This window comes from Sinohyriopsis cumingii, chromosome 4 (genome assembly GCF_028554795.1).
Source record: "Sinohyriopsis cumingii isolate HCF-2022 chromosome 4, ASM2855479v2, whole genome shotgun sequence".
Taxonomy (NCBI): Eukaryota; Metazoa; Mollusca; class Bivalvia; order Unionida; family Unionidae; genus Sinohyriopsis; species Sinohyriopsis cumingii.
In genome coordinates, this window is record NC_142964.1 from 18,326,897 (window position 1) to 18,352,352 (window position 25,456).

Below are 25,456 nucleotides of genomic sequence, written 5' to 3' on the forward strand. Positions count from 1 at the left end.
CAGCGGGGGGGGGGGGGCAATGACATCGACGCGGTCGTCGCGCTTTTTTACCGGACGCTGACGACGCTGGGATCGGCGCCCAGAAAGTATTAATTAAACCAAATGACGATTGGACGACCCCCCCCCCCCCCGACGACGACGTCGTTTTTTTTTTACCGGGCGCTGACGACACCGGATCCGCTGAGTGCAGAAAGTATTAATAAAGCAAAATGACGATTGGACAAAATGTCGGATTCGCCCCCCCCCCCCTGCTGCTGAACTTCTAATCGTGACACATCATTGAGGATATTATCAGGACAAACAGAAATATTTCCCAAACCACTACCAGTAGCACATGGCGTATCATCTCCTGGAGATTGTGGTCGAGTAGTTTGTTGCAGTGGAGGAGGTTGTTGTGTTTGCAAAGGCGGAGGAAGTTGATACGAAGGTTCTTGCTTTTCAAGTCCACTTTTCAGTTTGTCCTTACTTTTTTGTATTAATTTACTTATTCCTTGTGTCATTTTCTCCTCTTCTTGTGCCATTTTTCCTCTTTTTTTGTCTAATTTTTTCCAACATTTCCTTTTTCTTTTTTCCTTTTCTTTTCGTTCAAGTTTTACTTGTAATAGTACTCCTTCATTAAAAACATCATAAAAACTATCTTTAGTTACCCGGTCTATACCCCTGTGTATTGTATACACCCAATCAATCCATGTTTTACGATTAACATTTTTAACATATTCAGGTTTTAAATAATTATGTCTGTATGGAAAACTTGAAGTAGCAAACACACCAAATTTAATTATATCTTCACGAGTTTTTAAATTAATTTTTTTATTATTGCCTGCGTACCTTCATCAGTAAATTTTTCTGCAAAAGTAATATCCTTTATTTCTTCTTCATCCATAGGGTCAGTAACAGTAGGTGGAGGTTGAGGTGGAGGTTGAGCTGCAGCTATATTAGTTGAAAGATCTTCTAAAATCATTTTTGTTTGTTTTAAAACTTGAAAAATACCATTTTTCCTCTCCTCATCCTCCTCCTTAATATCTCCCCATATAGTTTTTTCAGCAGCCACTGCAACTTTCTTAGTAGTCGCTGCAACTTTTTCAGCAGCTGGAGTGGCGGGTTTAAATAGATTCTTAGTGTCTTCTTCGTACTCAATTTGTGCTTCTTGCAGCGCTTGTAGATTTTTTCTAAATTGATCTCTAACAGGAAGAAATTTCTTAATTACTTCTAATCGTTCTCGAGCCATCCTTGCAGAATGAGATTCCGGATGTACCATTATTTATTACAATATTTTTTTTAATTAATAGCAGCAGGAATCCGCGACCTCATATATGTAAACAAAGTACATCCGAAAAATAAACCGTGACCTTATTTTTTTGTATGATGTTTTGTTTTAAGCAAACTATATTTCAACCTCCCTCTGCTCCACTCAATAAAATCATTAAACATCGCGCTGAGGTTACCGGTATATACAGGCTCTCAGTATCTGGTATTGTAACATTTATGATATCTACGATTTCACGGAGTTATCCACTAACTTCGTCAAGTGGATCACCTGGATCTGTGTTAGTGATGTTAGATTAAAAAGACGAGGAAACATTTACTGTGGAACCCGAAGAGAAAAAAACTCGGCTTGATTTCTTATTGGTGCCTTGAATTAGTAGTTAAATTCCCACCTAATTAAAATATAATGAGTCTTGCAATCAACGTTCAGAATTTTAGGTATAATCAGGCACGTGAATGACAAACAAAATTAAAAAATATCGTTGATGCGTATGCACTAAAAGTAAAGAAATATCGCAGACGTGTAGTTATGTTGACATAATTGGTTATTCAGCGTCTGCTGTTATTGCTGGAAACGGCGTATTATTATCAACAATAACAAGGATGGCGTCAGCAGTTATAACAGTTTGTGCTTCAACCGCGACAACGATTGCTGGCCTGCTTAAGATCATTGCACACAAAAAATGCACCTGCACAAATACAAAATTGAATGATTATATAATAAAATTACGCGCATCAACGATATTCCAAATTATCCTCGTTATTATCAAAAAGTCTTAGTAATTGAAAATTATCAGATTTTGAGTTCACAGAGATGATTAAAATTTACAAGGAAGTAATGACTTTGATAGAAACCACGCCTGATTTAGAAATTCAGGATTTAAATAAGAATGTCAGCTCCACTGACATCGTCAAACAAGTTACTGCAACAAATTGTAAATAATACAACTCCGTCAAAAACTACAATGATATCAGTAAGCTCAACTAATCCAGAATTAAAAATTAACTTTCCAACTGTTATTCCAGCAAAAGAAATAACATTAGCTCAATTACGAGTATATCATAGTTGGTCAAATATCAGATCAAAATCATTTGGTGGATTATAAGCAAATAATTCGCTTGCATTTGTAAATACAAATCTCCCCGATGGAACTCCCGATCGGCAGGTTTTGGGGTAGTTATCAAATCAAACATTTCAATGATGAACTCCAGCGCAAAATAAAATCTATAATTGGAAGAGAATCCAAGATAGCTCTAACAGTCTCCGAACCGACATTATCAGCTGCGATTGAAATATATTCACCAGATTACATTGTAGATATTTATCAATTATCTATTCAAAGCATCCTAGGCTGGCTTGAAGTCCCGACTAGTTATCATGGGCCACCAGAACGAGATGAATTTCTTACACAATACGAAATATACATAACGCATCCGGAATATTTACAAGGTTATCCATGGGTACTTCATGCGGATTTACGGTATAGTCTTGAAACTCCTACCAAAATCACCCTAGACGGGAAGAAATATCCCCTGACGCCATTTGCATTATATGACGCTGACAGAGAAACTCGCAAAAATGTCGTTTATGAAGTTAAATTCAAAGAATTCGCTAATAAAATTAGAGTCGAATACATAAAAGCATTCGAGATGTTACCGCAGTTATTTAAAACTTATGTTTTGTAGTTTCATAATGACGATTTAAAACAGAGAATCATCGCGACGATACAAGATTTAAATCATGTTGAATCAGACATTTTATTTGCTAATAAAAGAATTGTCGCGGTAATAAATGAGAGCACTTACGATATAGGAGAACACGGAATACAAGGTATTGGGCAGCTATACATTAATCACTATAAAATAACCAATGAACAGTTACCAAATTTTATATTGCCAGCGTTTGACATTCATGTGTTTTCAAATCATCATTCAAGATCTTATCGATGAAAACTTTCCTAAAATATCTGAGTCACGGAAAAAATAGCCCCACCAGCGGTTATTCTCAGATATGACAATGGTCCATACGGTGGCGGAAGGCATATTTCACCGGGAATTGTAAATATAACATCAACGATTGCAGCCAATCTTATATGTGATGCAATTCATTTCAGTTATCAGATAGATCTTGAAAAAAACAGTCACGCTCAGCAAGGATTTATTTTATATACTTTTACGCCGCCAGTTCCTTCTGGATACTTAATAGTACAAGAACCGATCAATCTGGTTTATCTACAATGTCATAACAATGTATTATCAAGATTACATTTCAAACTTACTGACCAGAATGGACACTTAATTGATTTAAGAAATGAAATTTGAATATAAATTTATTCGTAAAATCATAGGTATAGATTTTTGACGATTTTCAACCTCAATGTGAAATCAGATTTATTTTATTCTCATGACAAAATTAGTTTTTTTATCTATTTTGATAAACTTGTCGAAGAAAATCTGTCAGATTTCGTAATTCTTGAGGGTAAAAACCGTAGCCATTCTCTAATTGGTTTTGACCATTTTTCGATAAATTCTCATTTTAACTCGAAAATCAGTATTAAAAAACTGACAAAAAGCACATGAAAAACAACATTTTTTAAGTGTGTTGTACAAGAATTTTTTTAAATGATCAAAACCAATTAGAGAATGGATATTTTTTATACTCGATGAAAATGAAATTTGACTGATTTTCCTTGATAAAAACAAATAAAATTAGTGTACAAATAAGAAATTTCTACTAAAATTAGTGAATAAAATATGAAATTTTAAGAAAATTCAGAACAGAATCAAAATCCTTGTAATTAAAACATTTAAGATTATGATTTTATGTCATGATAAATACGGAAAAATAAAAATGAAAGAATAAATAAAGAGGTATTATTTAATATATCAGCATGTGAGAGTTCCATGCACGACAAAGACGTGCTTGAAAACGCCATAAGAACAATATTGACACCTCCCAAGTCGCGGTAGAACAATTTAGTGTCAATGTAATTATTGATGAATACGGCAGTGAAAATTTTCATTGACGAAGAAACAATTAAATGAACTTCAGCGAGACATATTATTATGATTACGTGTGATAGAGATCAAATAATAAATTGTGCGCATTCTTATATTGAATTTGATCAACTTAAAAAAGTACTGTCTAATTCTTTAGATTGAAGACAATTTCATAGGATAAAAAAATACAGACAAAATCCATACTTTTCTTTTTACTGATTCTCTTAGACACAATCGGTGCTTTCACTACTACAGTCACTGAGAGCACTTTCGTTTTCACGATCTGACATAATCTTTCTTAATTGTCTGACACGTGTATTTATAATCTTTTTTCCTTTCATATTCGTGAGACCATTCTGACCTAATTTTTTGGATCGCGCGTGAAAGCGAGACGAATTTACCAACTTCTAATTCCTCCACCGCAGCCAAAGATTACAACATAGCATGCTGAATTAGCTTTATTAATCTCTATTCTGCGGATAGCGTATATTTATTTTTAAATTTTTGTTGTTGTATTGATTCATAATCACAAATTATTTTTTCAGGATTTAGTTTATCAGATATTTTTATACTGTTTGTTTTAATTTTGTAATTTCAGAAATAATAGCATTAATATTTGCGTAGTTCCTCAGCCAAGACGATATAATACAATTATGAAATATAGCGCAAATATAACCTTTAGATTACTAAATAAATGCTTCACTGACCTTGCTCACTCCAGAATTTGCCACCAGACTGACTGAGAGGTAACGATTATATGCCTTTTATAGTCCACGCAGAGTTATTCTGGAAATCCCTGTCATTTACGTGGGCGAATGTTTCAGAATCTTCCAAAAATTTCACGTGATTGAGTTGTACTGTAAATTTCAGAATGTTCCAGAAAATAAAGTGACTGAGTAATTCTGGAAATCCCTTTCATTTTGCGTGGGCGTTATCGTGACTATAAAAGGCAATATGCACCGTTTCATTAGAAATATTAAAAATATTTTTTGACTTGTTATTGCCAACAAATATTGCTGTGATAATGTGTGGCGATCATAGTCAACGGCCACCTCTTATTGGATTGTTTCCAAACGAATGGTTAAAAAATTTCGTTGATTCTTATGAAGAAATAACTGACGATCATAGAGCACTTGATCCGGAATTAAGAGAGTTTAAGAAATTAATCAGACTACAACCGAATAAAATTTAATGTGAAATAATGTGTGAAATAATTTCAGAAACTTCTATTAATAAATTTTAGAATTTATGGAGACCAAATGATTTTATAGTTGCAAGTAGAAAGATAGCTCGTGATAGTTCGTGAAACACTTCAACAACAATTCTTTGTTACATAAAGAAAAAATTCAAATTTTCAAATCACCCGTACCATTATGTTATCGAACAGCACATACGCGACGACAAAATATCAACGTTGAAATTCCAAAATCATGAGAAAAGCAAAATCTTGCATTAAATGATATTGTTTTAGTTCTTGTCGGTGTCGTTGAGAGCGTGTTTACTATGAAAACTCCATGAACGTATGGATACGCAATGACAAATCGTTCCACTAAAAGATTAACTATTTCTGATACAAATGTTTGGATCTTCGACGATCGTATAGAATGGTCAAACCTAGTTTATCTCGCAGTGTCTGGAGTCAGAAGAATATCTCAGCTGCGAACATTGCCATAGACTTTACAGAAACTGCTGGTCATAGCGATGTTATTGACAATGATGTAGTAAGAAAAAATTAGTTAGTTATAAACAGTGTGACAAAAAAAACCGTGACTTTGATCTCGATGCTGAATTTATCATGACATTGAAACAACAGCAAAATAATCATTGTGCGATCTGTAACACAGTAATGTTGTGGCAGTATTCAAATAAAATAATCCAAGGCAATTTATCGTAGACATAAGTAATAGTAATTTTGGTCGCACATGCGAAAATGTAATGCTGACCTGTCTTGAATGACATCGACGTTGAGGAGCTAGTTTACAAAACTGAATGCAGTGGTAATTGTGTGTCTTCAGGAATTACTTGTAATTGTTCACGTACAAATCTTCGTGGAGGAGCTGTTGAATCTAGTATGTATATTGCAGGTCTACCCGTAGATCTTACCACGCTGGAAATTGTATGTGTCGTAATACTCCAAGTAGGATCAGTTGATCTTTTTTACCACCTTCAAGTTCACCGGGTTCATATAAATATCTTACAGTAACATTATCTAATACAGGTTGTTTTGAAAAGTCACGTTGTTGTCTTGGTATGTGTTTCTTTGGTAATCGCATTAACGGGTTTCGTGGCAGTTGTTCCAGTAATTTCATTATTATTTAATGCAGCTTTCACACTTGGTAATCTTGCAACCCATTCGCGGGGTCTTATATTTTTCTGAATTATTTCCCTTGCATATTGATATCCAAATAACCGCTCAGCAAGTGTTCAATTAAATCGTTCAACGATTGCTTGATCACGATGAATTGCGTTTATGTCCTCGTCTGATTATGACATTGTGTTGCTTCATCAACGATAATACCGCACCAAGAATTTCCTTCCCATTATTAACCTGTAATAATTGTGGACATCGTAATGGTCTTCGTTGATAAATACGCTCAAAAGCAGAAGAAACTTCAGTTGCTGTTTAAGATGTTAACGGCTCTGCTTTCTTATATCTACTTGCAACATCAACGACACTCAACACGTATTAGTATTTTAATTGACGTATTCCAATTTTAATAGTATCATGTGGTAAAAATAAAATATCTGATTGATGAATTTCATTGGAAGTGCTGACATCAAAATGTGCATGCTGAATTTTTTTTAGGTGGTGGTAGTTAATTTGCATTATTGCCTGTCGCGCTAACAATTTAGCAGCAACAGAACGTGTAGCATCTGCTGTAGCAGCGAGTTTACTAATAGCTGCTCTACCTTTCCAATATCACCTTGGGCTATACTAAATCGATTCCATTATTTCAATAATCAGTTGATTAATTACCGGCTCCGAATAATAATTGACCTTTCATCGCAGATCTTACCACCATTTGGCTAATGATTCTCTGAAAGATTTTTTAAATAGTATTTAATGCATTAATTAATTTTACGTCTGCAATATGTCGTTGTTCTAAATCTTTACTTTTATAAGCTACATCATGAACGTGACATGCTTTATCAATCGCGTTTATTGGATACTCTACAGGTCTTGGTTGATCTCGCTCATCAAGTCTGATATCACGTCGGGTTCCAGGACCACAATAGTTATATCCTGGAAGATGTTTTTCTCCTGGGTATTTAGCCCATGGAGCTCTTGGTAACTTTCCTAATGAAGTAGCGATATCACCACCAATTTTCCTTGATTTGTCAAGGGAGATAAATTTATATTTATTTGTGAAACATTTTACACATTTACCTGTAAGTGCACGCTTTTTATTTTTTGTTATTATTGTTGTTAATTCACTTGTGGATGTGGATGCTCTGCATCGAACGCAATATAAATTGTATAACATGGATTTCATTGATTTCTCAGCGACACGAAAGCAAGAGCTAGTAAAACATATGTCAGCATTAGCAAATTCCATCAGAATGATAATAATAGGTCCGTCCGGACCGGATAAAACACAATTGTTACTCCACCTAATAGTAAGATGGCTCAAGTGGGATAAGTTGTATTTAGTAGCACCATCCGTTGATGATCAGCGGTGTTATAATATACTTAAAGATTTTAATGAAAACGCAAAACTGTTAAATGAAGACGGTGATGATGTCATTAATTTTATAGCTGATATTGATGAAGCACTATCTGCAGACAACCTTGATGGATTTATTAATAATTTAGCATTATATGACGAAGTAATGCTAGACAAACAGTTGAATCCAGCAAGAATATTTTCTCGAAGCAGACGTAAACAATACTGATGTGATTTATGTTACTCAGTGATATACACAAATACCTGACGTGATCAGAGATAACTGCAATATTTTAGTTGTATTTAAATGAGTAGATACACATACTCTGCTAAATATTCATCAGACTTGGTGTAATGGTGCTATATATACCATTAAATTTAAAAACGTCTTTGTACAAGCGCAATCTGCTCCGCACGGATTTATAACAATAAATTTACATGACCCACAATTACGGTACCGTATAGGTCTTGATAAAATATTTGGATGAAAGACCGATAATTATATAGCAGCAGAGAGGGTGAGAGTTCAATGAAACGTTCCGCGGTAAACAAAACGCGCATAAAATTTTTGAAAAAACAAACGACAGCGATAAAGTAACTAAAAACTAACCCAATTAGAGAAACTCTCAGTACGTTAGAGGCCTCAGTTTGGTGTTATTGACTTTTTATTTTCATTTTCGTAGGAAGCTTTATGTTTCAAAAATAACGTTCCAGCTTAGAGGAATAATTTATTTAAATTATTTATCAATATTACTAAATGTTAATGCACTTTGGATTAACACGTTATTTTTGGAATTATAGTTAACTCATTTAAAGACCTTCCGGATTGCAGCATCGTGGTACATCATGGCGTTTAAGGCTATTGGAATTCATTCGGAACATTCTATAAATACGTTTTGTTTTACTTCTGATAGGATGGGATTTTATTCACAATACTATGAATCTCTTTTTAGTTTTCATTGTTGTAGTGTATGCAAATAAATTGTTTGCTGATTTTGCATCAAACATTGTCTTCACTTCTTTCTGTTATATATTTTAAGACCTAGAAGCGTAACAGCACAGAAGACAACGTACTCTACCACTGTTGCAAGCTCAGCTGGACGAATCAGTACAGTATTGTTAAAGCGTTCACCAACTCCGCACACAATTTTTGAATTTTGATTGAAAGTACTTTTAATAGTATACGAAATGTCTATTGCCATTTAGGTGCTCTCTACCTGCCGACGATAAGTACTCTTAATAGTATACGAAATGTCTATTGACATTTACAGACTCTCTACCACTTTGGCCACCATAGCGGATTTGACCAGAGCTTACCAATCTGGTTACCATTTACGTAGACCAGGTTCGGCTCGTGATTTTTCAAAAAATCAAACTGGACAAATTCAAACATTTAGTTTCGATATTCCAAATGTTACATTCAAGCTGAGAGTCGCCGTCACAAAGACTCTGATTGAAACTCTGGGTTGTCAATTGCTATCACGAAGGATTACACTGATGTATCCGAGTCAATGGTGAACAATATATGGATGCGAAAATTGCAGAGTTGCCAGTAGCTTCGCACGGCGTGTTCAGTGGAAGGACCTGAAACATATGCTAATAATTAGGCACATGGTCGACTTCTTTCAGTACCGTCGCATATCGTTTTCATACGCCTAATCGTAATGTCCTAAAGGTTCGTCGGCAGTCTCGATCGTACTTGTCTATTATAAACGGTTGGATGTCTAGGGTGTGAAAACAATAGTGATAAATAATTCCCTACGTAATATATCAATAACACTTATTACATAACACAAAACTAAAGAAAACATTATATATATATATATATATATATATATATATATATATATATATATATATATATATATATATATATATATATAGTATAATTATCATTAATTACCGAAACTGAAATCCGGTATACAGGATTCGATATCCGTCCAAATGGGTACTTAACCGTCTTTTGGTTTATGTGTTTAACGTCAGATTTATCATTACCTACATGTGATGGATTCTGACTGCCATGATAAGGTTGCTGAAATGACTGAAAATAAAATGTGTATGATCGGAAGACAGGATGCTGACACAGAGTGTGATTTCGCTAGACTTGTAGATGCATATTTACGATTACTGTGACACTCTACAGTTTCGCATTTTGGAAATCGTTAGATTTACAAGAAAAGACTTTCACTTGATTTCCTCACACGTTATCTTACCTATGAATCAAGACCTTGTAGATCTTAGCTATAAATCAAGACCTTGTAGATCTTAGCTATAAATCAAGACCTTGTGGATCTTGGCTGTAAATCAAGACCTTGTAGCTCTTAGCTATAAATCAAGACCTTGAAGATCTCGCCTATAAATCAAGACCTTGTAGATGTTGGCTATAAATCAAGACCTTTTGGATCTGAGCTATAAATCAAGACTTTGTAGATGTTGGCTACAAATCAAGACCTTTTAGATCTTAGCTATAAATAAAGACCTTGTAGATCTTAGCTATAAATCAAGACATTGTAGATCTTGGCTATAAATCAAGACCTTTTCGGTCTTAGCTATAAATAAAGACTTTGTAGATCATACCTATAAATCAAGACCTTGTAGATCTTAGCTATACATCAAGACCTTCTAGATCTTAGCTATAAATAAATACCTTGTAGATCATAGCTATAAATCAAGACCTTGTAGATCTTAGCCATAAATCAATACCTTGTACATCTTAGCTATAACTCAAGAACCTTGTAGATCTTAGCTATAAATCAAGACCTTTCAGATCTTAGCTATAAATAAAGACCTTGTAGATCTTAGCTATAAATCAATACCTTGTAGAATTTAGCTATAGATCAAGACCTTTTAGATCTTAGCTATAGATCAAGACTTTGTAGATGTTGGCTATAGATCAAGACCTTGTAGATCTTGTCTATAAATCAAGACTTTGAAGATCTTAGCTTTAATCAAGACTTTGTAGATGTTGGCTATGGAACAAGACCTTGTAGATCTTAGCTATAAATTAAGAAACTTGTAGATCTTAGATATAAATCAAGAAACTTATACATCTTACCCATAAATCAAGACCTTGTAGATCATAGCTATAAATCAAGACCTTTGTAGATCATAGCTATAAATCAAGACCTTGTAGATTTTATCTATAAATCAAGACCTTTTTTATCTTAGCTATAAATCAAGAAACCTGTAGATCGTACCTATAAATCAAGACTTTGTAGATCTTAACTAAAAATCAAGACCTTGTAGATCTTAACTATAAATCAAGACCTTTTAGATCTTAGCTATAGATCAAGACTTTGCAGATGTTGCCTATAGATCAAGACCTTGTAGGTCTTAGCTATAGATCAAGACCTTCTAGATGTTAGCTATAGAGCAAAACTTTGTAGATCTTAGCTATAAATCAATACCTTGTAGAACTTAGCTATATATCAAGACCTTTTAGATCTTAGCTATAGATCAAGACTTTCTAGATGCTGGCTATAGATCAAGACCATGTAGATCTTGGCTATAAATCAAGACTTTGTAGATCTTAGCTATAAATCAAGACTTTGTAGATGTTGGTTATAGATCAAGACCTTGTAGATCTTAGCTATAAATCAAGAACCTTGTAGATCTTAGCTATAAATCAAGACCTTGTAGATCTTACCTATAAATCAAGAACCTTGTAGATCTTAGCTATAAATCAAGAAACTTGTAGATCGCAGCTATAAATCAAGACTTGTAGATCTTAGCTATAAATCAAGACCTTGTAGATTATAGCTATAAATCAAGACTTTGTATCTTAGCTATACATCAAGACCTTGTAGATCTTACATATAAAACAAGACCTTTTAGATCTTACCTATAAATCAAGACTTTGTAGATCATAGCTATAAATCAAGACCTTGTAGATCTTATCTATAAATCAAGAAACTTGTAGATCGTACCTATAAATCAAGACCTTGTAGATCTTAACTAAAAATCAAGACCTTGTAGATCTTCGCTATCAATCAAGACATTTTAGATCTTAGCTATATATCAAGACTTTGTAGATGTTGGCTATAGATCAAGACCTTGTAGGTCTTAGGTATATATCAGGACCTTCTCGATGTTGGCTATAGAGCAAAACATTGTAGATCTAAGATATAAATCAAGACCTTGTAGAACTTAGCTATAGATCAAGACCTTTTAGATCTTAGCTATAGATCAAGACTTTGTAGATGTTGGCTATACATCAAGACCTTGTAGGTCTTGGCAATAAAACAAGACTTTGTAGATCTTAACTATAAATCAAGACTTTGTAGATGTTGGATATAGATCAAGACCTTGTAGATCTTAATTATAAAGCAAGACCTTGTAGATCATAGTTATAAATCAAGACCTTGTAGATCTTAGCTATAAATCAAGACCTTGTAGATCTTAGCTATAAATTAAGACCTTCTAGATCTTAGCTATAAATCAAGATATTGCAGATCTTAGCGATAACTCATGAACCTCTTGTAGATCTTAGCAATGAATCAAGAAACTTGTAGATCTTAGCTATAAATAAAGACCTTTTAGATCTTAGCTATATATCAAGACTTTATCGATGTTGGCTATAGATCAAGGCCTTTTAGGTCTTAGCTATAGATCAAGACCTTCTAGATCTTATCTATAGATCAAGACCTTGTAGATGTAGGCTATAGAGCAAAACTTTGTAGATCTTAGCTATAAATCAATACCTTGTAGAACTTAGCTATAGATCAAGACCTTTTAGAGCTTGGCTATAGATCAAGACTTTGTAGATCTTAACTATAAATCAAGACTTTGTAGATGTTGGCCTTTGATGAAGACCTTGTAGATCTTAACTATAAATCAAGACTTTGTAGATGTTGGCCTTTGATGAAGACCTTGTAGATCTTAGCTATAAATCAAGAAACTTGTAGATCTTAGCTATAAATCAAGACCTTGTAGATCTTACCTATAAATCAAGACCTTTCATATCTTACCTATAAATCAAGACATTGTAGATCTTTGCTATAAATCAAGACTTTGTAGATCTTGGCTATAAATCAAGACTTTGTAGATGTTGGTCATAGATCAAAACCTTGTAGATCTTACCTATAAATCAAGACCTTCTAGATCATAGCTATAAATCAAGACCTTGTAGATCTTAGCTATAAATTAAGACCTTTTATATCTTAGTTATAAATCAAGACCTTGTAGATCTTAGCTATAAATCAAGACCTTGTAGATCTTAGCGATAAATCAAGAACCTTGTAGATCTTAGCTATAAATCAAGAAATTTGTAGATCTTTGCTATAAATCAAGACCTTTCAGATCTTAGCTATAAATTAAGACCTTCTAGATCTTAGCTATAAATCAAGATATTGTAGATGTTGGCCTTTGATGAAGACCTTGTAGATCTTAACTATAAATCAAGACTTTGTAGATGTTGGCCTTTGATGAAGACCTTGTAGATCTTAGCAATAAATCAAGAAACTTGTAGATCTTAGCTATAAATCAAGACCTTGTAGATCTTACCTATAAATCAAGACCTTTCATATCTTACCTATAAATCAAGACATTGTAGATCTTTGCTATAAATCAAGACTTTGTAGATCTTGGCTATAAATCAAGACTTTGTAGATGTTGGTTATAGATCAAAACCTTGTAGATCTTACCTATAAATCAAGACCTTCTAGATCATAGCTATAAATCAAGACCTTGTAGATCTTAGCTATAAATCGAGACCTTGTAGATCTTAGCTATAAATCAAGAACCTTGTAGATCATTGCTATAGATCAAGACCTTGTACATCTTAGGTGTAAATCAAGACCTTGTAGATCATAGCTATAGATCAAGACCTTGTAGATGTTAGCTGTAAATGAAGACCTTTTAGATCTTAGCTATAAATCAAGACCTTGTAGATCTTATCTATAAATCAAGACCTTGTAGATCTTAGCTATAAATCAAGAACCTTGTAGATCTTAGCTATAAATCAAGAAACTTGTAGAACTTAGCTATAAATCAAGACCTTGTATCTTAGCTATAAATCAAGACCTTGTAGATCTTACCTATAAAACAAGACCTTTTAGATCTTTCCTATAAATCAAGACTTTGTGGATCTTAACTATAAATCAAGACTTTGTAGATGTTGGCTATAGATGAAGACCTTGTAGATCTTAGCTGTATATCAAGACCTTGTAGATCATAGCTATAAATCAAGACCTTGTAGATCTTAGCTCTAAATCAAGACCTTTTAATTCTTAGCTATAAATCAAGAAACTTGTAGATCTTAGCTATAAATCAAGACCTTGCAGATCTTAGCTATAAATCAAGACCTTGTAGATCTTAGCTATAAATCAAGACCTTGTAGATCTTAGCTATAAATGAAGAAACTTGTAGATCTTAGCTATAAATCAAGACCTTATAGATCTTAGCTATAAAGCAAGACCTTGTAGATCATAGCTATAAATCAAGACCTTGTATCTTAGCTACAAATCAAGACCTTGTAGATCTTAGCTATAAATCAAGAACCTTGTGGATCATAGCTATAAATCAAGAAACTTCTAGATCTTAGCTATAAATCAAGACCTTGTAGATCATAGCTATAAATCAAGACCTTGTAGATCTTAGCTATAAATCGAGAAACTTGTAGATCTTAGCTATAAATCAAGACTTTGTAGATCTTAGCTTTAAATCAAGACCTTTTATATCTTAGCTATAAATCAAGACCTTGTAGATGTTAACTAAATATCAAGACCTTGTAGATCTTAGCTATAAATCAAGACCTTTTAGATCTTAGCTATAGATCAAGACTTTGTAGATGTTGGCTATAAATCAAGACTTGTAGGTCTTAACTATAGATCAAGGCCTTCTAGATCTTAGCTATAGATCAAGACCTTGTGGATGTTGGCTATAGAGCAAAACTCCGTAGATCTTAGTTATAAATCAGTACCTTGTAGAACTTAGCTATACATCAAAACCTTTTAGATCTTAGCTATAGATTAAGACTTTGTAGATGTTGGCTATAGATCAAGACCTTGTAGATCTTTGCTATTAATCAAGACCTTGTAGATCTTAGCTATAACTCAAGAACCTTGTAGATCTTAGCTATAAATCAAGAAACTTGTAGATCATAGCTGTAAATCAAGACTTTGTAGATCTTATCTATAAATCAAAACCTTGTAGAACTTAGCTATAGATCAAGACATTTTAGATCTTAGCTATAGATCAAGACTTTGTAGATGTTGGCTATGGAACAAGACCTTGTAGATCTTAGCTGTAAATCAAGAAACTTGTAGATGTTAGCTATATATCAAGACCTTGTAGATCATAGCTATAAATCAAGACCTTGTAGATGTTAGCTATAAATCAAGACCTTGTATGTTAGCTATAAATCAGGACCTTGTTTATCTTAGCTATAAATCAAGACCTTGTAGATGTTGGCTATAGATCAAGACCTTGTAGATCTTAGCTATAAATGAAGACCTTGTAGATCTTAGCTATAGATCAAGACCTTGTAGATCTTACCTATAAAACAAGACCTTTTATATCTTACCTATATATCAAGACCTTGTAGATCTTAGCTATAAATCAAAACCTTGTAGATCCAAGCTATAAATCAAGACCTTGTAGATCTTACCTATAAAACAAGAGTTTTTAGATCTTACCTATAAATCTATACCTTGTAGATCTTAGCTATATATCAAGACCTTGCAGATCTTAGCTATAGATCAAGACCTTTTAGATCTTACCTATAAATCAAGACCTTTTATATCTTACCTATAAATGAAGACCTTGTAGATCTTAGCTATAAATCAAGACCTTGTAGATCTTACCTATAAAACAAGACCTTTTATATCTTACCTATAAATCAAGACCTTGTAGATCTTAGCTATAAATCAAGACCTTGTAGATCTTAGCTATAAATCAAGACCTTGTAGATGTTGGCTATAGAGCAAGACTTTGTAGATCTTATCTATAAATAAATACCTTGTAGAACTTTGCTATAGATCAAGACCTTGTAGATCTTAGCTATAGATGAAGACTTTGTAGATGTTGGCTATAGATCAAGACCTTGTAGATCTTAGCTATAAATCAATACCTTGTAGAACTTAGCTATAAATCAAGACTTTGTAGATGTTGGCTATAGATCAAGACCTTGTTGATCTTAGCTATAAATCAAGACCTTGTTTATTTTAGCTTTAAATCAGGACCTTTTACATCTTAGCTATAAATCTAGACCTTGTTAATTTTAGCTTTCAATCAAGACCCTGTAGATCTTAGCTCTAAACCAAGACCTTGTAGATCTTAGCTATAAATCAAGACCTTGAAGATCTTATCTATAAATCAAGACCTTTGAGATCTTAGCTATAAATCAAGACCTTGTAGATCATTGCTATAAATCAAGACCTTGTAGATCTTAGCTATAAATCAAGACTTTGAAGATGTTGGCTGTAGATCAAGACCTTGTGGATCTTAGCTATAGATGAAGACCTTTTATATCTTACCTATAAATCAAGACCTTGTAGATCTTATCTATAAATCAAGACCTTGTAGATCTTACCTGTAAAACAAGACCTTTTTGATCTTACCTGTAAATCAAGACCTTGTAGATCTTAGCTATAATTCAAGACCTTGTAGATCTTAGCTATAAATCAAGACCTTGTAGATCTTAGCTATAAATCAAGAACTTGAAGATCTTGGCTATAAATCAAGACCTTGTTTATCTCATATTAATTCCGGTCGATGTTTCGAGTACATGGGAACAGACGTTTTGGTTACCTATGTACTTAGATCATGTACTGTCTTCACAAGTACAGTGTGTTACGAATTTTAAGCCCAAGTACATGATTTAATTTTGGTTGTATAGCTGAAACATTTAAGCTGTATGTATCTAATCAGTCTTCTTGAATAATTCTCATGTTTTTGCCCATAATTTAGTTTTCATTAGTAGCGAAATCTCACACAAGTTTACTCCCACCCCTATGATGGAAAGTGAGCTATTTGAATAATGTAGATTGCTTTTCTCAACATGATAACCGATGTTATGCTGAAAGACAATAATATGAAACTTGCCAGAATTATTTCTGAGATATGCCATATACATTTTACAGTTTGAACTGGGATAGAACAATTCAGGTTCAAGGAGGTCAAAGGTTCAAAAGGTAAAATGTTTGCTTATTCTTCAAACACTATTATATGGAAGAAAGCGAATCTGCTTGGTCATAAAGTTTTCATTAATTTCATTATAAAATAATAAAAGAAACATCTCTTTTTCATTTTTACAAGTTTTAAATCTAATCTGACTTCACTCCTTTGTTCTAAAATAGTCACTTCTAATTTCTCCACAATCTAAGGTCTTGCACGTGCAATACTGACAGATAAAAATAAGCAAACCAAACAACTATATTATGTAAGTGAGAGTAAATTAAGCTTAAGTATATTATTTTCATGCATGACATCACTGTTAATGTGCCGATTTGGTCAGAACCTCACACATCATGACATGAAAAACAGAAGAATAAAATGACCACATGTTCATATTTGTTTTAAAGTGGTGCTCTACAGTTCTGTATTTTGTACGGGGGTTATAATTTAATGAAAGCATATTTCTAATGTCATTGGCTATCCTGGCTTTTTAAGAAAGACCTTGTATATCTTAGGTATTGTTCAATTAACCTTCAACTCCCTTTATTTTTGTATATGATCGATGGGTGTAATTTGGGTTGTAGAGTATAGAGCTTGGCCTTACTTCAGATGTGCACCTTTCAAAAACTGCTAGATCCGCTTAGTCATTTTCACCTATTGGATTTCAAAAGTAATAGATATACAAACGACGAATAACTTTTGTTTACTTCTTATATATTTTGTAATTCATTCGTTGCAGTTTGAGAAGTTGGTATTGTCTAACCTGGCAAAGTTCATACTCCTTACCTTAATAACTGTTAAAGAGTAGTATATTAATTCAGGCTGATTTTAGCACATGAGAGCAGCCATTTTGGTTACTTGTGAGCTTAAATCATGTACAATCTCCACAAGAACAATATGTAAAGAGGCACTAGTTTGAGTGATGCAGGTTTGAGTGCAATTCAGCTGAACGTGGAGGAAATAAAGGAAAGCCTCAGAGGGAACATTTCAAAAGCAGATTTCATATCTACAATTGCTGACCTGGTTAAAAAAGACGACCTTACATAAGTTGTCTCAACTATTGTGAGGGAATTAATGGAGAACGTGAAGGAAGATCTGAGAAGGGAGATGGCTGTAGAATGTGAAAGGGGAGTAAAGGAGAGGATGGAGAGTTGATGGACAGGACTGATTCATTGGGACTTGAAACCGCTAATTGCAAGGAAAATTACAAGAGGCAAAGAAGTAGAATAACAAGATGAGGAGTGACCTGATAGACTCAGACAGGAGAAGGAAGCAATCAAGCGCAGCTTCATCTGAGATTGAACAATGCTCGAGGAAGCTAAATAATAAAGTGTTAGGGCTGAAAGAGGAAGAAAAAGGAAACTCTCAAGAGCGAATTCCAAAGTTGGTGAAGGAAGTCACCAAGATCAATTTAAATAACAGGGATAAAGTGGCGGTGCATAGGATAGCCAGTGCCAGTTATTGTCAAATTCTGGAATTTGGATTGTAAAATTACAATCATCAGGAAGCGGAAGGATATCCAGCAAATTAAAGGAATTAAACTGGTGGAGGACGTGACTAGGATGAACGCTTAACTTATCAATAAATTAACCAAATTAACCCTGAGATTGAAAGTGCATGGTACTTTAATGGTTTTGTGTATGTAGGAACCAAATCAGGAAAAGAAATAAAATTTGATATTTATCATGAAATTGATGCGAAAATTATAATCTAAATGTAACTTGAGATGTTATGAAAGTGACCAAAGAGGTGTGAGTTATATCTCGCTGTATGATACTTTTATTAATATTTTAATATTTTGCTTGCTTCATGGGAATGAATCTTTTTCCTTCTTTTGTGGGGGATATACTTACCAATTTATTTATTTCCTAGTTAATTTCTAGTTAATTCTTTTCTTCGATAAATCTGTTATTAATCCATAGAATCACTTTGTCCTCATTCACTGTGTCATGTCGTTTTTTAATCAATTCGTTGTTGTTGTTGTTGTTGTTGTAGGGTTTAACGCCATTTTTCAGCACAAGATAGGCTATACATGGCGACCAGTATTAATGGTGGAGGAAGAACCCGGGAAAAACCCCGGAAACAACCACCGACCAACGAGAAGCTACTAGAAAGCTTTCTCACATAACCACATTTGCCGAGCCCGAGACTCGAACCCACGCAGACAGAGGTGAAATGGCAGTGATCTGTAACGGTGAGCGCTTTCGACCACTAGTCCACTCGGGGCCCATAATCAGTTCGTTCACTAATTCATATAAACATATGCTTAATCATTTAATCATCTTTTTCAAAAATACACATCCGCAATCAAATTACCAGTGCCGTCTTACGGCTCATTCCTTTTCCTTCCAGCTACATCCAAATCTACGTACACAAGCATTTACTTTTTGCTTTTTCTTCCATTTTGTTTCTCTTTCATTTATTTGTCCGCTTGTAATTTACACTCGTATTTTCTGTGTTTATTGATTTAGCTCCGGAAAGGTCGGTTGGAGGCGCATAAGAATGGTCTCAGGTGAATTCGTTTCACTTTTCCATTGCCCATTGTACTAATCTTTAACTGCCAAATCTACAGTATGTATTGTAATACCATTGATGGTTTTATGACGGATGTTTGTATTTTGTGTGAGTGTGAGTGCCATGCCTAGGATAAATTCGAGGTGACACCTACTTTATATTTTCCTGCAGCAAAATTTCTGCTGATTTAAGAATAATAACATACAAATTTTATCTATGAATGTTAGAAGCCTGCAAGGTTCAGTATTTAAACCAAGGGATATTTTCCAATAGGTCAAACAGAAGAATATATATGTTGTATGCATTCAAGAAACTCAGAGTACAAAGACCAACGAAAAATATCGGGCTGCTAAATGGGGATACAAATGTATATTTAGCCACTGTACTAGTAACAGTGCTGGAGTGTCAATGTTCTTTAGAAATACTTTTGAATTTGTGATCCATAGAGAAAGATGTGACAGTCAAGGGAGATTTATTATGTTAGATATTACAATCAATGGAAATAGAATAACCCTAGAAAATTGGAATGGGTATAACGATAATAACCCTAGCTTTTTTAGAAACGTAAATGAAGAAATGTTAGTATTTTATAACTCATCAATTATAATGTGTGAAGACTGGAATACTGTTCAAAACCTAGATTTGGATACTTATACTAGTTTACATGACACACATCAACAGTCTAGAGCAGCAATCCAAGACCTCAACAACGAACTGGAATTAATTGATCCCTGGAGAAATTCCAATCAAGACATAAATGTGTATACCTGGAGGCAAAAATCTCCATTGAAACAAAGTAGATTAGATTACTTTCTTTCATCGAATGATATTTATATGAATACAAATGATGCACACATCTTACCAGGGAATAGGACTGATCATGCAGCTAGTATTTTGAGTGTGGCTTATTCAAAGTGTCCAAGGGGAAAAGGATATTAGAAATTTAAAGATCAATTGTTGAGGGATAATAATTATATTGACTTAGTCAAAAAGTGTGTAGCGGACACTGTAAATGAATACTATGTGGGGGCGGGATAACGACCACTCTTCATGTTTCTCTTTCCTGTAATGATCAAATATTCTTTAAAATTTTGAAAATGAAAATAAGATCCTAAACTATAGGCTATCCTGTTAAAAAAATAAAAGAGAAACGGGATAGATTAAAAGCGTATGAACAGGAAATATTAGAAATTCACTGGGCATTGTGGGCGTAAGTAGATTGGGAAGCTCTGGAAAATTTAGAAAGAAGAAAGTAGAACTCGAGGAATCAAGGAAAAAATACATAGAATGTGTTATGTTATGATCCAAAGGTCGATGGTATGAGTTGGGAGAAAAAAGCACGAAATACTATTTAAATCTTGAAAAAAGAAATTATGTCAATAAGATAACAAAGGAAATAATTTTAGGTGAGAGGAAAAATATATTAAACCAAATGGATATCTTAGAAGCCCCCAAAATACAGTTCTACTTGGAATTATACAAAAGCAAAACTGTTGTGATTGATGCTAATGATATTCAAGAAAGTCCAAATAGATGTTTTAATCACAATATTAATCTTAGTTAAGAATAAAGAGAATCATGCGAGGGTCTACCTACAATGAATGAATAGAGCACGTCTCTAAAACGGATGGAAAATGGGAAAAGTCCTGGCTCAGATTGAGGTACGGTATATTTCTTTAAATTCTTTTGGAATACTATTGGGGGATTTCTATGCAGATCAATAAATTATGGAAAACTTTCAGATTTTCAGACTCAAGGAGTCGTCGCATGTCTACGGAAAAAAAGACAAAGACAGAAGATATTTTAAAAATTGGAGACCTATATCACTCCTAAATATTGACTATACGATAGCTTCAGGTGCTATTCCAGCTAGGATTAAAAGTTCTTCCATCAATAATCAGTAATACTCAAAGGATTCATGAAAGTTAGATTCATTGGAGAAAATACCAGGCAATTGTATGATATCATGGATCAACTAGAGAATGAAAATAGATGAAGTTTATTATTGTTAATAGACTTCGAAAAAGCCTTTGACTCAGTTAACTGGAGCTTTGTGGAAATAGCTCTGGTGATTCTGTTTGAAAGCTGTTTTGTAATAACTCTAAAAGTTGTGTTATAAACAATGGAAATGTGTCATCATTTTTCAGTCTTGAAAGACGATATCGTCAAGGGAATTCCCTTGCTCCTTATTTGTTTATTATCGATGTTGAGATTTTAGCTATAAATTTAAAGCGAAATGCTGATGAACGGGGTCTCGTCTTTGATGTCAGTGACTATAAATTAGATCCGTATGCTGATGACGCTTTTATTCTTCTCGAAGGATCTCAACATTCTCTTGCAAGACTTTTTTCTATTATCGGGACTTAAATGAAACATAACCAAACAAATGCTATTTGGATTGGAAACAAGAAATTTTCTAATGAAAGAATATGTCCCGATATGGAACCAAACAGGTCTTTATCCAACTTTACACTTCTTGGCATGGATTTTTCTCTAGACGTACAACAAATGATGGAACTTAATTATAGGAAGAAAGTACTAAGGGCAATAAATATTATGGCAAACTGGAGTCAAAGACATCTTTTATTAATAGGTAAATTAATTGTTGTAAAACCTCTTGTTCTGCCCATATTTACACATGTTTTTCAGCAGCTCCAAATCCATCAGCAATAACTGAAGCAGAACTAAATCGTACTTTATTTAAATTTGTGTGTGGTGGAAAAGTAAAGAGAAATAACGTGATATACTAGTAGCCCCGGAGAATGAGGGAGGATTAAATATGATACACAGTTATTCATTCATTAGGTATTGTTGTTGTTGTGGGGTTTAACGCCATTTTGCAGTACATGATAGGCTATACATGGCGGCCAGTATTATTGGTGGAGGAAGAACCAGAGAAAACCCCGGAAAGAACCACCGACCCACGAGAAGCTACTGGCAAGCTTTCTCACATACCCACATTGGCTGAATCTTAGACTCGAACCGCCGCAGACAGAGGTGAGATGGCAGTGATCCGTAACGAAGAGCGCTTTAGACCACTCGGCCACTCGGGGCCCCCATTCATTAGGTATATTAAGATAAGATGGTTTTAAAGATTACTGGAAAATGAGGATGGAGCGTTGCGGAATCTAGTCAATACAGCTATATTCAGAAGAGTGAAGTATATTTGGCATTTAGGGAGGAGAATTCTTAATGATTTAGTTGATGATCAGGCTAACTTAATACCTTTTGAAATTATAAAACAAAAGCCCAGATGCGAAAATATTTTTGAAATACTTTTCATTAATTACCAAAATTCCAAAATCTTGGAAAGATGCAATCAAAAACCATTTGGCTCAGAACATGTTTGATAAGCAGTAGGATAAAATAATGAACTTGCAAAAACAAAACTCATTGAAGTTTGTTTACAAAGATACTTTATAAAAGATAAAGAGGCAACACACTGCTAAGCAAGAAACGTGGATGCAATTATTAAATAAAAATATATGTAGTGTTCTTAGATTTATAGCGGGTGAAATTTTGTACTAAGGATACAAAGTTGATCTCTTTTAATTTTAAATTAATTCATAGAATAATTGTCACTAATAACTTTCTGAAAAGAATTAACATATTAAATGACGACAAATGCACTTTCTGTAAGAGTGAGAACGAAATTATTGAACATCTCCTCTACAACTGCAATATTACTTCAAAGTTTTGGTACTCCTTTACTAAACATTTTGCACCTTGTTGTCTAAATATTGTCCATTTCTCCTTTAAAAAAAAAAGAAGAGTTTTTAAAATAAATTTACAATTGGACATTTTGTCTAATCTCTTGCTTATTCTGGCTAAATATTATATTTAAACTTGCAGATTCAACATGCGAAATCCTTCCATTTATGTTTTAAGCAAATAGTAGAAGCGCATAAGAATATTGAAAAATAAGCTGCAAAGTTAAACAAAAGAGAGGATCAATTTCTTCAAATATAGGCCTCAACCATGAATTTGTAACTTATGCAATGCGGAAAACAGGAAATAATACTAAAATATTACAAAGTATATGTCACCTACACACTGTTACCTGTGTCAGCCTATGTAATTTGTGTCAAACGAAATTGAGTGTAATATGCATGTGTGCATGCGTGTGCGTGTATGTGTCTTTTTGTGTATTATTTATTGTCCCTAGATTAATTGATAACCAGAAATGTTTTGATTGTAAGTTTGCAATGTGACCTTGGGATGGTGTTCCTTGACCCAGCGGTCAACCTATTACGGGGATATAAAAAAAAGAACATTATGTAAAGAACGTTGAATCAAAGCACAATAAAATAGAGGTATGCCAACAGTCTCTCTCCACTGCGCAAGTTGCAAATGCAAACATATCTTGCACTGATTACTCTCTCAGAAGAACGCAATATCTGTAGAGCACCATCCAGCATAGCTGAGTTAGATACAATGTCGGTGGAAATGACAACCACAGCAGACTTCGAGGATGATTTTTAAAGACTCTGCTCTCGTACTGTAATATGTATGAACTACAGTGTTGAGTACAAGACGTACACAGCAAATTGTTTTGTATTTGCAGATATAAAACACCTGTAATGAGTAAAAAAAAAAGGGATCAAAATTAATTGAAAATTAAAGGATAAAGTCACCGGTTAAAGTTTGGTTTCCAACATAAAGTGAACGACGTTCTTCGGCTTAGTAGGCATGGCAGACAGTGCTGGAAAAAAAGAGTAATCATTAAAAAGGAAAAACGAGAATGTATCAACTGGACTAACTGTTTAGACATGTATCTATTATAGGAATATTCGTGAGTTATTTCAACGCACACACAGGTTTTGCTAAATATAAATTCAGACAAGTGTGGATATCTTTAAAACGTCTAATGTTCTTAGTGGCTTACCCGTGTTTTACTGTACAAAATGGACCATTTTTATCTAAACACTTACAGAAGACATCAAGTAATATTTGAATAGCATTTTGTGTACCAAACTGACCATTGTTAATCTTAAACATTTGCAGGAAACACAAAGTAACGCTTTTAAATGACGGTCATGATAGTTTCGTCCATTGCAGGTAATATGGGTGAACTCCAGAAGGCAAGTCATAACTAAAGGAGAGAGCCGAATCATCACGGACCGACGGTTCTCCGTGTCACGGCTCTATGACCCTGACTGGAACCTGCACGTGTCGAACGTGCGGCCCGAAGACGCCGGTCTGTACATGTGTCAAGTCAACACAGAGCCAATACAGATTAAAAGGGTCCATCTACATGTCAGGGGTAATGCGTGCATTTCAATAAAAGACTAAATAAATAGTTTGTCATTATCCACCTGAATATTCGGAAGTTTCGTAGATAAAACCAATTTCACCTCCTCCGCTGGATTTCATTTAATGTTAGAAGCTGTTTTTAATTCAAGCCCGATTCTTTTTTTTGAGGATGCATATATGTTTTGTTACTATTGTGTCGCAGTTGTAATTCTGACTTGATTCAGTATGTTTCTACATGTTTAACGCATATGATTTTGTAAGGTAACATATCGGAATCGTACGTGCTCCTTGAGCAATGTTTTTTTGATATGGAGGTAATTTTCATAGGTCTTTAAGAAATTTGACCCACTTTGCTCTGTGCAAACTTTTCCTGGAGCACAAAATAGAGTATGAGCCCCGGGGGCGAACCCCAAGGGTTAGCTGTCTTTCCTGGAAACAGCGTATGATCGTTTCACTTCAATGATCAAATACTGGGTACATATATTATGTACCAAATGTTACCAAATAAATCCCTTTATATAAAAATTACAAAGAAAAAAAACACATTCGCACACACAAAACAACGAAATTATTAAGCAGTACGTGGAATTCACATGTCTGAGAACAGTTTACATGAAACAAGTGCACGTGTTGAACTGAAC

General features: G+C 33.9%; 1 protein-coding gene across 2 annotated transcripts in view; it reads left to right on the forward strand.

Moving 5' to 3' along the window:
- The window catches only part of LOC149800704 (limbic system-associated membrane protein-like), a 126,518-nt gene that overhangs the window by 91,227 nt on the left and 9,835 nt on the right, over positions 1 to 25,456 (forward strand). For both annotated transcript variants that reach the window (XM_089954744.1, XM_089954745.1), the window contains exon 3: positions 24,621 to 24,825. In XM_089954744.1, coding sequence (XP_089810870.1) covers positions 24,621 to 24,825 — 205 coding nt within the window. The remainder of the gene's footprint in view (positions 1 to 24,620; positions 24,826 to 25,456) is intronic.